The sequence below is a fragment of the Pristiophorus japonicus genome, chromosome 14 (genome assembly GCF_044704955.1).
Source record: "Pristiophorus japonicus isolate sPriJap1 chromosome 14, sPriJap1.hap1, whole genome shotgun sequence".
In the NCBI taxonomy this organism is placed as follows: domain Eukaryota; kingdom Metazoa; phylum Chordata; class Chondrichthyes; family Pristiophoridae; genus Pristiophorus; species Pristiophorus japonicus.
In genome coordinates, this window is record NC_091990.1 from 134508189 (window position 1) to 134523723 (window position 15535).

A 15535-nucleotide genomic window follows, 5' to 3' on the forward strand; every position below is an offset into this window, starting at 1 on the left:
TGGTCCTTTCATCCAAGTCATTAATATAGATTGTAAATAGTTGAGGACCCAGCACCGATCCCTGCGGCACCCCACGAGTCACTGTTTGCCTACCAGAAAATGACCCATTTATCTCGACTCTCTGTTTTCTGTTAGTTAGCCAATCCTCTATCCATGCTAATATATTACCCCCAATCCTGTGAACTTTTATCTTGTGCAGTAACCTTTTATGTGGCACCTTATCGAATGCCTTCTGGAAATCCAAATACACCACATCCACTGGTTCCGCCTTATCCACCCTGTTCATTACTTTCTCAAAGAACTCCAGCAAATTTGTCAAACATGATTTCCCTTTCATAAAACCATGCTGACTCTGCTTGATTGAATTATGCTATTCCAAATGTCCCTCTACTGCTTCCACAATAATGGACTCCAGCATTTTCCCAACGACAGATGTTAGGCTAACTGGTCTATAGTTTCCTGTTTTTTATCTGCCTACTTTTTTAAATAGGGGCGTTACATTTGCGGTTTTCCAATCCGCTGGGGCCTCCCCAGATTCCAGGGAATGTTGGAACCTTACAACCATGGCATCCACTATCTCTGTGGCCACTTCTTTTAAGACCTTAGGATGCAAGTCATCAGGTCCAGGGGATTTGTCCACCTTTAGTCCCATTATTTTACTGAGTACTACTTCATTAGTGATAGTGATTGTATTAAGTTCCTCCCTCCCTGTAGTCCCTTGATTATCCACTATTGTCAACCACGAGGGAATATGGACTAAGGACCCTCAAAGCCTCCTTGATAAAATGCAACATCCCCACTGACACCTGGGAGTCCCTGGCCAAAGACCGCCCTAAGTGGAGGAAGAGCATCCGGGAGGGCGCTGAGCACCTCTAGTCTCGTCGCAGAGTGCATGTAGAAATCAAGCACAGACAGCAAAAGGAGCATGCGGCAAACCTGTCCCACCCACCCTTTCCTTCAACGATTGTCTGTCCCACCTGTGACAGGGACTGTAATTCACATATTGGACTGTTCAGTCACCTAAGAACTCACTTTTAGAGCAAGTCTTCCTCGATTTCAAGGCACTGCCTATGGGATGTAGACCGATTCAAAATATTTGTTCAACGTCTCTGCCATTTCCTTGTTCTCCATAATTAATTCCCCAGTCTGATCCTCTAGGGGATCAACATTTACTTCAGCCACTCTTTTCCTTTTTATGTACCTGTAGAAACTCTTACTATCTGTTTTTATATTTCATGCTAGTTTACTTTCACTATCTATCTTCCCACTCTTTATCATTTTTTTAGTCATTATTTGCTGGCTTTTAAAAGTTTCCCAATCCTCTGGCCTCCCACTAGTCTTGGCCATATTGTATGCCCTTGTTTTCAATTTGATGCCATCCCTTATTTCCTTAGTCAGCCACGGATGGTTATCCCTTCTCTTACAGTCTTTCCTTCTCATTGGAATATTTTTTTTGCGAGTTATGAAATATCTCCTTAAATGTCTGCCACTGCTCATCAACTGTCCCACACTTTAATCTATTTTCCCAGTCCACTTTAGCCAACTCTGCCTTCATACATTTGTAGTCTCCTTTATTTAAGCTTGGGACAATGGTTTGAGAACCAACTTTCTGACCCTCTAACTGAATTTGAAATTCAACCATGTTATGGTCACTTATTCCTAGAGGATCCTTTACTATGAGATCATTTATTAATCCTGTTTCATTGCCCAGTACCAGATCTAAAACAGCCTGCTCCCTGGTTGGTTCCGCAACGTGCTGTTCAAGGAAACTATCCCGGATGTACTCTATGAACTCTTCCTCAAGGCTACCCTGGCCAATTTGCTTTGTCCAATCAATATGAAGGTTAAAATCGTCCATGATTATTGCTGTTCCTTTAGTACAAGCCTCCAAGAGCTGGGATACGCAAAATTGTGGACCTATTGCGTCATCACTGATGGGTAAATTCATTGTGACTAGTTTGCATGATAAATGTGGATGTAGGAATTTATAATGGGAAAATTTGACTACAGAAAGTAAGGTTTTGTAGACTGGAAATGTGTGCAAACAGAAGATTTTTAATATATTATTGACTGACTAGAACTTGACATGTTAAGATCTATCTTTTAATGTGGACAGTGTGTGGTAATCCCCTCCATGGCCTCATCTCCCTGTCTCTGTAACCTCCTCCGGCCCTACAACCCTCCGAGATCTCTGCGCTCCTCCAATTTTGGCCTCTTGTGCGTCCCTGATTTTAATTGCTCCGCCATTGGCGGCCATGCCTTCAGCTGCCCGAGCCCTAAGCTCTGGAATTCCCTCCCTCAACCGCTCTACCTCTCTCTCCTTTTAAGGTACTCTTTAAAACCTACCTGTTTGACCAAGCTTTTGGTCATCTGTCCTAACATCATCTCATGTGACTCGATGTCAAATTTGGTTGATAATGCTCCTGCAAAGCACGTTGGGATGTTTTACTATGTTAAAGGCGCTATATAAATGCAAGTTGTTATTACAATATAATTGAATTGATTAATAAAATTGTTATGTCTTTAGATGCTGTGATAATGACTCCACGAGGCAATGTGTTGTACCTGAACTGTAGTGACCTTAGTCCTTTATTGATAACTCCAGAGTGAGGATCACACCTGCTGGTCTACCTTTTATACTAGGTCAGGCACACCTGTGCAGGTAACCTGCAAGTCTCCCACTGCAGTGCCCTCTGGTGGCACACCTTGTAATAGTACAAACAGTAACCATGTAGGATACATGACATCACTCCCCCCCAAGCCTTTAGTGCAAATCGCCTCTGCGTTGACTGTGCTCTGTCGTAGCTCTATCTGGTTGATGCTTGGCAGGTCGTTTCTATCCTGGGTGAGTGGGTAGTGTTTCGTGCAATCGGGTGCTGGTGGTTTCTGTTTGTGTGTCCATGACCACTCCATTATCTCCCCCCCACATATAGATTATGCCGGTGGCTCATTACATTCATGTACATTCAAGTCCAGAAAAAAAAAATTGCATTTACATCATTACATCTGTGGTACAGTTGTAAGGCAAGTACATTCGACTGGTGAGATACATTCTTGATACGTACTTGGAATCGGTACAGGTGACAGCACCGGTGCGTGAGGACAAGCTAGTTCCAGAACTGCTGGATGGTGTCCAGGTAGTCTGGTGGCGGCGCGGTGCCCAGTGCTGGCAGTGGGAACCCGGTTGGCTCAAGTTGCCTGCTCTTGGGGCTTTTGCCGTTGCTCCTAGCGTCGGGGAGGTTCACAGATGCCTGTGACCTCCCTGTCTTTTCCCTGCTCCCCGGGTCGCTGCTGCTCCCTGAGGAGCAGTCGTCTTGCAGTGCGCAGGGAACTGCTGACTCACTTGCCTGGGTGTTATTTGGTTTGGGATCCTGGCTGGTCCCATTTGGGTGAACTGTTGCGGGTGACCCTTCGTTCCCGGATATGGCCTTGGTGACGATAGGATCTGGGGGCTGCGCCTTAGCACAATTTGCTCTTTCAGGCTCGTGGCGGTTTGTACCATCGGGTGCCTGAGAGGTGGAACTGATCAGGGGCAGGGTATCGATACTGGTGCCGTTGCCCTCTTGAGATCGATTGCTCTGCTTGTGGCCACACTCCATAATGCATAACGCTGGTCCCAGGGACGCAGGCTACTACATTGGGTAGCTCGCTGGAACTGTGTGCTCCCACTCCCAATGTGTGTCTGCCCGCTGCATTGACTGAATGTAGTTGAAATCCTATATCGCACAACGTTTCATTGCTCATTGTAAATAACCTGTAGCTCCGATCGCGCTCGCGCGCCTTTTCTTTGCTTATTGCATGTACACAACTCTGATCATCAGTTACACATTTTATCTCTAACTCACAGTTGCTATTATATTGCTTGAGTGTGTGAACTGTGCCTTTAAGTGTGGTGGGTTGCATGCCTCCTTTAAGAGAGCCTTGCTATCTTTACCCCAATCCTCTTCTCCGTTTGGTGCCATGTGTTGCCCCATCAGCGCTGCACCTTGTGGTCTGGCCACCGCCATCTTTTTCTTCAGCACATCACCTTGTAGTTTGGGCGCCATCTTTCCTCCATCCACGATATCGACAGCAGTGATCCTCTTCTCCCCGGGTTCTGCCACCGAAGCTGGAAAGTCGCCTTTGGATCTGATTTTCTTCCTCCGGAGCCTTGCCACTGGAGCCTGAAAGGTGCATTCGGGTCGTCTCAGCTGGATCATCTCCACGCAGTCGTGCTGAGCGATCTGTGCCTCGGGTGCTGTGCTGGTCTGCTCTCTGGTACCGGGTCCACCCTCAGGTGGGGGCTTGCTTTGCTTCTGATAGCGGAGGACGTCAATCACTGGAGGGGTGAAATCTTCCCAACTCCAATGGATCTTCTCCATCCACCTTCTTCTGAGTAGTGTTGGTCCATCATCTGCAACAATCCACAGAGGTAACTTGTGCACCGCGCATCATGGAGTACCTTTACATCCGCACTACCAACGACTGGGATAAGTTCATTGGTGTAGGTGCGCAGCTTTGCTTGAACCAGGACCAACTTGGGTCGTTCAGTTTGATTGTCCCACAGCCTCGCAAAGGCTTCTTGATTCATTACTGACTGGCTCGCCCCTGTGTCCACTTCCCTGAAGACTGGAACGCCCTTTATCTCGACTTCCATCCTCAACGGGGAACACTCGGTGCTGCAGGTAAACATGCCATACACCTCATCGTGGGGCTGAGCTGCCTCTCTGACTGTCGCTTTGTAATCCGCGCTGGATTCATGGCCATCTGCAGACTCTTCATCGACACAGTGAGTCATATTTCTTTTACACATTCGCTGGAGGTGGTCCTTTGTGCTGCAGCCTTTACACAAATAGTCTTTAAAGCGGCACTGGTGAGCCCTGTGATTCCCTCCGCAACGCCAGCATGGAGCTAGCCCCCCTCAGCGGTCTCTGAGTTAAGGGACTTGGGGGCCTGTTCTCTCTTCCCTGAGAAGGTTCACGTTCTACAGTCCAGCCTCTAAAAGGCGCCACTCTGTGCACAGTACTTGCCGGGTTTGAGTCCTGAGGATGAGTCGCAGGTTGAGGTCATGAATGCCTGGCTCACGGAGATGGCCTTCTGCAGTGTGACTGCAGACAGTAGCTTATGAAAAAGGCCCTCATGGCCAATTCCAATGACAAAGATATTCCACAGTGCTTCGGTGAGGTGGTCGCCGAAATCACACGGTGCCGCCAACTTCCTGAGATCTGCAGCATATTTCGCGATTTCCTGGCCTTCGGGCCATCGGTGGGTGTAAAACCGGTGTCTGGCTGTAAGGATGCTCTCTTTGGGCTTGAGTTGTTCTTGGATCAGCGTTACAAGCTCCTCGTAGTTCTTGGTCATTGTCTTTGCTGGTGCCAGCAAGTCCCTGACGAGGCCATAGACAGTGGGCCCACAACTGGTTAGCAGGATAGCTCTCAGCTTATCAGCCAGTGTGGCCGGATTGTCGCCTGCTAGGTCGTTTGCTGTGAAGAAATGGTTGAGCCTCTCCACAAAGGCGTCCTAATCATCACCATCAGCGAACTGCTGCAACGTACCAAGGGTAGCCATTTTCGCGTGAAAGTCTGTAATCTCATCGCCAATTGTTATGTCTTTAGATGCTCTGAAAATGACTCCATGAGGCAATGTGTTGCACTTGAACTGTAGTGACCTTAGTCCTTTAGTGATAACTCCAGAGTGAGTATCACATATGGTGGCCTGCCTTTTATACTAGGCCAGGCACACCTGTGCAGGTAACCTGCAAGTCTCCCACTGCGGTGCCCTCTGGTGGCACACCTTGTGATAGTACAAGCAGTAACCATGTAGAATACATGACAAAAACCTATAACGACTTCAGAACAAGTCTTTGTCATGTACTTTAAAACTGTTTTCTGTGCTGTGTAGTACCGCAATTTGAGTACTTTTTCAAACCATTTTCTTAAGAGTAAAACAAAATGCGTATGAAATGTTTTTGACTTAACTTTGTTTTGCACTGCTGTATCCTAATTCTGTGTGGTGTGATAAGATCTGTGAGTTAAGCTAATAGAACAGGAAGCACATACCATTTCTACTGAGCCAAGGCTGACAGATTTGATCTGAAGTTAGCAACCCATGGCTGGCAGCAGAGCCTTCAGTCATCTGGATTCTATTTTTTGAAATTTTCTCCCAAAATCTCTGTCTTTCCATGTCCCTCTCCCCCTTTTAGAAACCTTCTCAAACCCACCTCTCTGACCAAGCCTTCGATAGCTCCTCCTAAATGTAATCTTCCTGGCTCGATGGCCATTTTCCTTGTGCTTATCTCTGAAGCAACTTGTGATGTTCTTTATATTAAAGGCACAACATTAATGCAACTGTTACTTGATAAACTCATTGAATATTACAAAAATCTCCCATGTTCGTTCTCTTTACAAGATTTGTTTGTGGTTGATTTTCTGATTTTTTTTGTAGAATCCTTCATGCTTTAGAGATGAAACTTTCTAAGTACACAAATAAACATATAACAAGGTTCAAACCACTTTCAGTGTAGTCTTGTAGATTTATAGTTACTGAAAGATTGTTCCTTTTTAAATGTGCTTAACTGAAATGCTAATTGGTCTTTCTTGTTTGCAGTTGATGCAGACTGACATGTATCAAATAGAGCCTTCGCTCTTGGAGTATCCAGACTGGAAGGGACATGAGTTGTAAGTACTGAGTGATATTACTGTGCTATTGCTAACTTTAGATTAAATTTAGAAGTGTCAGCCTTGGCTCAGTTGTAGCACACTGGTGTCTGAGTCAAAAGGCTATGGATTCAAACCCCAATGCAGGAAGTGAGCACATAATCTAGGCTGACACTTCACTGCAGTACTGAGGGAATGTGCATTGTTGGAGATGCCATGTTACAGATAAGACATTAAACAGAGGTCTTGCCGCTGGACATAAAAGATTGTGTTACTATTCGAAGGAGACAGGGGATTTCTCCTACTGTCGTGGTCAACGTTTAGGCCTCAACCAATACCACCAAAAAAATAAAGCATCACATTGCTGTTCATCATGCTCTCTCTCCTCTGAGTTCACTAGCCTCCTATTCTCCCTTAATCTCTCCCTCCATGTAAACTCCCCAACCCATATTCACGGCCAACCCCTTGACATGGCCATCTCTAGTGGCCTCGCTGCTTCCATCCTGTCAATTGCAGATAAGGCCATCTCTGGCTACTTGCTCGTATCGCTCTCCACCCATCTACAAGATGCAGCAACTCGCCAAGGCTTCTTCGACAGCCCCTCCCAAACCCATGGCCTCTACCATCTAGGAGGACAAGGGCAGCAGGCGCATGGGAACACCTGCAACCCTTCATCATCGCTGGGTCAAAATCCTGGAACTCCCAACCTAACAGCCTTTACCACAAGGACTGCAATGGCTCACCACTTCCTTCTCAAGGGCAACTAGTAATGGGAAATAAATGCTGGCCTTGCCAGTGACACCCATATCCCCTGAATTTTAAAAAAAAATTAGAAACCTGTTATTAGCATTTTGTAACACTGATGCTTTCTGATTTTACCCCCCTTAAAATGTCTTTGTATTTTTATTATTGTGATGTACTTTGTATCTGTGAATTTTCACATTGAGAGAAATGTACAAGAAATCAATTTTCTGTTTGTATTATTTTAGCCTCCGAGTGGAAGTGGGAAGGTTTTTGACATACTACTGTAAGGCACCTGTGCCCCTCCAACCTGACAACGTGAGTAATGTAGTGACCAGACATAGCTGTGAATATTAAACTGTTCAAGTCTCAGTAAATGGGGCCAGAAAGGGTGGGGGTGAGGTCAGAGGGCTTGAACTTCCTTTGTGCATGTTGATGGTATACCTCCACAAAGGGTACAGTGTTTGTCCTTTAGCTGTTATTGGGGAACAACTAAATAGATTTGGTAATAAGGAGAGTTTACTACACATACTCTGTGAAGGAGTCCTTCTTTTAAGAATGCATTTTCAAAGTGTGAAAGACAAATACCTCAGTGGGCAAATATTTTCTCCATAAAATGCATTTCTTAAGTAAAAGATCTGAAAACCACAACAAAGGGTGCAATTTTCTATCCCAATACTTTCACCAGCCTCTTGATTAATTTATCCTTGAAGGTGGTGCTATTCTTAGAAACAGCCACATTACCTGAACCTATCAGGCTTGTTTCATGTCGAACGTACTCTAGCATGGTAATCAATATTCTATGACTATGTGCAACTAGTATTGTGTTAATAGTGGCAATTCTTGTCCATTTCACAATCGTTTAGGGTGAGTAGTTTCTGGGTTTGCTTTACTCAGTACAATCTTGTCAGCACGATGGTGAACAGTATTTTTATGTGGGCATTTTTTTACTAATAGAGGGAGTCTCCAATTTAACTACTTGGCTATATTTTGTATCTTTCTAATATTACCTGGGGAAGAGTGGTTGTTGTGTTGTATAAAGTTATAGAAGAACCAGAATCTTCTCCAGTTGAACATTTGGAAAACTGAAGTACTCGCTTTCCACCAAAAATGTCTGCCCTTGTCCCAGTTACTCACTCAGGCTGAAGCAGATAGTGTGCAACCTCGGTGTCCTCTTCGATCCTGAGCTGAACTTCAAATTCCATATCCTGTCCATCACCAAGATTGTGCACTTCCACCTCCTCAACATTACCTGCCTTTGCCCCATCTCGCCCCCTTCGCTCCATATCCGGCTTTTTATGACGTTATAACTCGATTTAGAATCATAGCATGGTTACGGCACAGAAGGAGACCATTTCTGGTTCCTGTCACTTAGCCAATTTCGTATCCGTGCTGCCACTCTCCCTTTTATTCCATGGGCTTCCACCTTGCTGGCAAGCCTATTATGTGGCACTTTATCAAACACCCTCCTGCCAGCTCTCGAACTCCTCCCCATTCAAACTTCAACTTGTACAAAATTCTGCTATCCATACATTATCTTGCAGCCATCATCCCTATCCATGTGAATTCAAAATCTTTGTCTTTTTTACAACTTCATCCCAACTTATCTCTGCAGCATCCTTTATCCCTACATCCCAGCCTATCGATTGTCCCTTTGAATCTGGTCTCCTAAGCATACCCCCTCTATCCAGCATTGTCACTTGGTGGCAGAGCATTCAGTTATTTTGGCTCCACCCTCTGGAAGTAAAGTGGTTGCCACTTCTCCCCCTGCCTTTAAAACCTCCTCAAAGCCTTCCTTTTTGACTGTGCTTTTGGAGTAACTCCTTTATCGCTCGATCCATTTTTCTCCTGTGAAAAGCCTTAATTTAGGGCCGGATTTTCGCCAGGTTTGAGACTTGGTTTTTGCCGCGATTTGACCCTCCGCGGCGAAAACCCGTTCGGCGGGATCCTCGGGTACCTGTTTGCGGTGGCGCTTCCGAGTACCGCCGGGGAGAGGTGCGCCAACGTGCAACGATGCGGATTGCGTTTGCGTCGTACTTTGGCACGCTCCTGACCCTTACACCGCGCCCAGAATAGCGACAGGTCAAACCTGTCAGTGCAGCTCTGTAGCAGCGGTAAGTATGAAAACCTGCAAAAATGTAGGTTAAAGTTTTTATTTTTTAATTGTTTTTCAGCGATTTAATAGACAAGGATTTTGTGACTATTTTTTGCAATTTTTTTTTGTTTTTTCCCCCTCCCAAGGCGCCTTTCGCAGCCCTCCTGACCCGGACTAAAGTTCAGCCTAAAAATGGTAGCGCAACGTAAATACTAATTTTCATGTATCGCTACCATTTTCGCCGAAAACCGAAAATTCGGCCCTTATGATGTATTATAATGCTAAAGGTGCTATACAAATGCAAGTTATTGTTGTTGGATTTTCTCTCAACAGTAATAGACATTCTGATAACACTGGTAACTTCCTGCTGCTTATTCACTAGGACCATCCCACATGTTAGGACATTGGTTTGGAAGGTTATCTGTAACCAAGTGGGCAGGAGCTTACATAAGAATTAGGAACAGGAGTAGGCCATCTAGCCCCTCGAGCCTGCTCCGCCATTCAACAAGATCATGGCTGATCTGGCTGTGGACTCAGCTCCACTTACCCGCCCGCTCCCCATAACCCTTAATTTCCTTATTAGTTAAAAATCTATCTGTGATTTGAATACATTCAATGAGCTAGCCTCAACTGCTTCCTTGGGCAGAGAATTCCACAGATTCACAACCCTCTGGGAGAAAAAATTCCTTCTAAATTGGCTCCCCCGTATTTTAAGGCTGTGCCCCCTAGTTCTAGTCTCCCCGACCAGTGGAAACAACCTCTCCGCCTCTATCTTGTCTATCCCTTTCATTTTATTTTAAATGTTTCTGTAAGATCACCCCTCATCCTTCTGAACTCCAACGAGTAAAGACCCAGTCTACTCAATCTATCATCTTAAGGTAACTCCCTCATCTCCGGAATCAGCCTAGTGAATCGTCTTTGTACCCCCTCCAAAGCTAGTATATCCTTCCTTAAGAAAGGTGACCAAAACTGCACACAGTACTCCAGGTGCGGCCTCACCAACACCCTATACAGTTGCAGCAGGACCTCCCTGCTTTTGTACTCCATCCCTCTCGCAATGAAGGCCAACATTCCATTCGCCTTCCTGATTACCTGCTGCACCTGCAAACTAACTTTTTGGGATTCTATACTAAAACTGGAACGATACAGAGAAGATTAGCATGGCTCCTGCGCAAGGATGACACGCAAATTCGTGAAGCGTTAGTCTACGGCCATACTAGTCTGAAAGCGCCTGATCTCGTCTGATCTCGGAAGCTAAGCAGAGTCAGGCCTGGTTAGTACTTGGATGGAAGACTGCCTGGGAATACCAGGTGCAGTAGGCTTTGCCCAAAAAAAAGAGAAAAAAAAAAGGGCCTTGTAAATGTCTGGTGTGTCATCCAGGTCGGGTGGCATGGATAAATGTTTTATGTTTTGCAGGTAGACTCTAAAAGAGTTTCATGCACAAGGACCCCCAGGTCCCTCTGCATCACAGCATGTTGTAATTTCTCCCCATTCAAATAATATTCCCTTTTGCTGTTTTTTTTCCCAAGGTGGATGACCTCACATTTTCCGACATTGTATTCCATCTGCCAAACCTTAGCCCATTCGCTTAACCTATCTAAATCTCTTTGCAGCCTCTCTGTGTCCTCTACACAACCCACTTTCCCACTAATCTTTGTGCCATCTGCAAATTTTGTTACACTACACTCTGTCCCCTCTTCCAGGTCATCTATGTATATTGTAAACAGTTGTGGTCCCAGCACCGATCCCTGTGGCACACCACTAACCACTGATTTCCAACCCGAAAAGGACACATTTATCCCGACTCTCTGCTTTCTGTTAGCTAGCCAATTCTCGATCCATGCTAATACATTTCCTCTGACTCCGCATACCTTTATCTTCTGCAGTAACCTTTTGTGTGGCACCTTATCGAATGCCTTTTGGAAATCTAAATACACCACATCCATCAGTACACTTCTATCCACCATGCTTGGCCCCCTTGTGATGGGCCTACCCGTGCTGGTTCAACTTGTGAGCCAGGCTGATTAGTTACTCATCAAGAGTGCCCTGGAGTATCTCAGACCTGCCTGGTTGGGGTATGAAATTACTGAGTTTACCACAGAGGACGATGGTTTTGAACTTTCATCACCAGGCAATGTTACCTTTTTGCCTCAACCCAAAGTGTACCTCCCTTGCAAGTAGGATAGTCACTAGGCAACTCGAGTTACTAGACAACTCACAGGTTTGAATTCTTGCTCGGTAGACAGCTATCATCAACTGCTTACAAGTTGCATAGTGAGCTCCATAACTTAACATAAAATGCATGTAGAAATTGCGATCATCCATCCCCCAATCACCGAATAGACACCCATTATATGCCATGCAACAGTGGAGGTACAGAACTTCAGCAATATCTGCTTGGCTCTCTCTAACCCAAACATGGTATGTACAGAGGCCTTAATATATCATTGTGTGTTCCCATACCTGGCCTACAGGCAACACTTGTCAGCACTAATGGCAATTTGCATTGATACCACACCTTTAATGTGAAGAACATCCCAAGGTACTTCACAGATAATTGTAAGGAAAATGTTCTCCGATCCAGGAAGGGAGATGTTAGGAGTTGTGCCCGAAACTATGGTCAAATAAATGGGTTTTGAGAAGGTGTCTGTTTTCCTTGCACCTGTCCATGAAGTGCTGCAAGAGGACAAGAAGGTATGAAGCACCATGGTCACGGTCACAGTGGCTGTCGTAACAAAGCAGTTTCTCCTAGTCTAAGTAGCCTCATCAGTTATACGATGAACATGTGCCTTCAGCATATACAATTGGGGTGGTGGGGTGGGGTGGGGTGGAGTATATCTTAAACATTAAAACAGAATGGTAAAACTGAAACAATCCATTAAAAGTTAATAAGCTGGAAAAGCATAAATTGAAATTAAAAATCTTCAATAAATTAACATTGTTGTAGAAGAGAGAATTCGATAACCATACAACCCAGATTAATTTAGATAACTCAATACAAAAGCAAAATACTGTGAATGCTGGAAATCTGAAATAAAAACAGAAAATGCTGCAAATACTCAGCAGGTCGGGCAGCATCTGTGGAGCGAGAAGCAGAGTTAATCGACTGGATTTTAATGGGGAAGGCGGGTTGGGGGTTCCGAGGCGGTCTGGAAACCAGGTTTCCCACAGGCCCTGCTGACTTTAAATAGCAGGACCTGATTTGCACGCGAGGCCTCTGTTTCCCACCCACGGCCAGCCAGATTGAGAGGCTGGTTGGCTCCGGGCGGTTAGGCCTGCGGCACTAGGCCGCACAGAGGAAGGAGGGTTCACTTGGGGACCGGACCGTTAAGATGATCGGAGGGCTGGGGGAGGGGCAGTTGCGCAGAAGATTGGGGTGGGGCGAGGTGAGAGAGGATCGTGGGGGTGAAGGTGAAGGGGGAAGGGATGACCATGAGCGGCCACTAGAGGATCGGGGTGAAGGGAGGGCGATGTGGTGAAATGAAGACCAGGCCAGCCACTGGGTGGTGGTGAAGGGAAGATAGTGGCCGGCCTCACCATCGGTGGGGAGGAGGGTTCCAGGAAGGCGATCGCGAGGGGTGGGTTAAGCAGAGACCCTAAAGGCACTTACCTCCTGGATGCAGCAGTCCTCGCCTTGCTGTAACTGCTGGGTTTTACAACCAACTACAGTTAAAAACAAAATGGAGGTTGAAGAAGAGGCTTCCAGCCTCATTAAAATATTTAAATTGACAACCCGCCTCCTGGCAGTGATTGGCTGTCCGCCCTGTCCCGCCTCCGTTAGAACCGGAAGTCGATGGGTTCAGGTCGGGATTCCGATTTTTAACAATTTAACTATCCCCACGCTCCCAGGTTAAAATTCCCCCCAATGTTTCAGGTCGATGACTTTTCATCAGAACCCTACTGAGTATTTCCAGCATTTTCTGTTGGATAAGTTAATATCTTCTGTGGTTTTTGTAGAGAGCTTTATTTTATTTTTAAAGAATTGAAAAGTGAGCTGCATTTCTGAACATTGTGCATGATCTTTGTGCGTGAGCTTTATGTATGAAGCTGGCGTTGGAAGAGCATCAGCAGAATGTTGCCTTTAAGCTGTACATTGGCTCAGTAGGTCATCCCATGCAAAGGGTGATAAGCACGTAATACTTATCAAGTCAGAAACTATTCAACATCCAGATTGTAGCTTTAATCAGGGGGACACTTGATTACTGATACAACTAAAATAGTTGTCGAGGAGTTCTCAGCTGAGTTTGGCTGATTGCTGGTTGAAGATTCATTAACTCAATGGATAGGTTTCCATTGGTGTCTCTTAGTAACATCAATATGAATCATCAGTAATAGCCAGCTGCATATATAAATAGTAGGAGTGGATACCTTCTCATAGGCAGTCCCTCGGAATCGAGGAAGACTTGCTTCCACTCTTAACATGAGTTCTTAGGTGGCTGTATGAGAACCACAGTCTCTGTCACAGGTGGGGCAGATAATCATTGAGGGAAAGGGTGAGTGAGACAGGTTTGCCTCACGCTCTTTCAGCTGCCTACACTTGATTTCTGCAAGCTCTCGGTGACAAGACTCGAGGTGCTCAGTGCCCTCCCGGATGCGCTTCCTCCACTTAGGGCGGTCTTTGGCCAGGGTCTCCCAGGTGTCAGTGGGGAATGTTGCACTTTATCAGGGAGGTTTTGAGGGTTCCCTTGTAATGTTTCCTCTGCCCACCTTTGGCTCGTTTGCCGTGAAGGAGTTCCGAGTAACATAGAAATATAGAAAATAGCTGCAGGAGTAGGCCATTCAGCCCTTCGAGCCTGCACCACCATTCAATAAGATCATGGCTGATCATTCACCTCAGTACCTCTTTCCTGCTTTCTCTCCATACTCCTTGAATCCTTTAGCCATAACGGCCATATCTAACTCCCTCTTGAATATATCTAACAAACTGGCATCAACAACTCTCTGCGGTAGAGAATTCCACAGGTTAACAACTCTCTGAGTGAAGACGTTTCTCCTCATCTCAGTCCTAAATGGCTTACCCCTTATCCTTAGACTGTGACCCCAAGGAGAGCGCTTGCTTTGGGAGTCTCGTGTCTGACATGCGACAAACTTTTGTGAATTAAAACTTGATTACTTACTGTGTAATGATGGGAATTTTGTACAACTGATTATAAACTTTTTTTTATTCGAAGACCCCTTTCCTCATCCCAAAAAGTTGATACTTGTTCATGGAATGCTTATTAACCAAGAATGATGTATTTACACCTCTTTCATTATTCTAGATAGTGGTGATTAATGGTTGTGGATCTCTGTTTTCCGCACTGTCTGCTGTGCTCTGTGATCCCGGAGGTAAGTGAAGACTGAAACCACGTGGTTGTTTATTTGAGTGGCAAAACATTTGGATTTCCCTTCTGGTTGTCAGGAGTTGTGCCCTGGGTGGTGTTGTTTCTTGACATTTGATACATCAGCACTGTAAAAGTAAAATCACAACTTTTCAGTTGCTGTCTGTGTTTAAAACGAACTTGTGCAAGTAAAATACTGCAAATCGTGATTCCTGGCTTCATCGCAGCCTTGATCCAGAAATGGACACAAGTGCTGAAATCTAGAAGAGAGGTGAGGGTAACTGTCCTTGACATCAAGGCTACATTCGACTGAGTATAGCAACAAAGAGCCCGAGCAAAACTGGGGTCAGTGGGAAAGCCCTCCAGAGGAAGATGGTCATGGTTGTCAGAGGCCAATCATTGCAGCCCAGGACAGTGCTGCTCAAGTTCCTCGGGGTAGCGCCTGTGACTCAGCTGCTTCATCAGTGACCTGTCCTTTGTCATGTCAGGGATAGGGCCGTGTGCTGACAGTTTTGTAGTGTTCAACTGTATTAACAACACTTCCAAAAATAGAGCATGCCAGCCTACAACAGGACCTGAACAACTTCCAGGTTTGGGCTGACCAGTAACATTCGTGCCACATAAGCCCCAGGCAATGACCATCTCCAACAAGAAATCATTGGGGACATAATAGTCTGTTTGACAGGAGCGTTATCAAACTAAATTTGACACCAAGCCACATAAGAGGATATTAGGGCAGATTG

At 45.5% G+C, this 15535-nt stretch overlaps 1 protein-coding gene and 1 non-coding gene across 4 annotated transcripts in view; both read left to right on the plus strand.

The window, feature by feature from the left end:
* LOC139280121 (1-aminocyclopropane-1-carboxylate synthase-like protein 1) overlaps positions 1-15535 on the plus strand; it is an 88292-nt gene that overhangs the window by 33881 nt on the left and 38876 nt on the right. For all 3 annotated transcript variants that reach the window (XM_070899642.1, XM_070899644.1, XM_070899643.1), the window contains 3 exons: positions 6586-6656; positions 7625-7694; positions 14733-14799. In XM_070899642.1, the coding sequence (XP_070755743.1) occupies positions 6586-6656; positions 7625-7694; positions 14733-14799 (208 nt within the window). The remainder of the gene's footprint in view (positions 1-6585; positions 6657-7624; positions 7695-14732; positions 14800-15535) is intronic.
* On the plus strand, positions 10675-10793 carry LOC139280426 (5S ribosomal RNA). The gene has a single exon (XR_011596680.1). It is a non-coding gene; the product is annotated as a 5S ribosomal RNA (ribosomal RNA).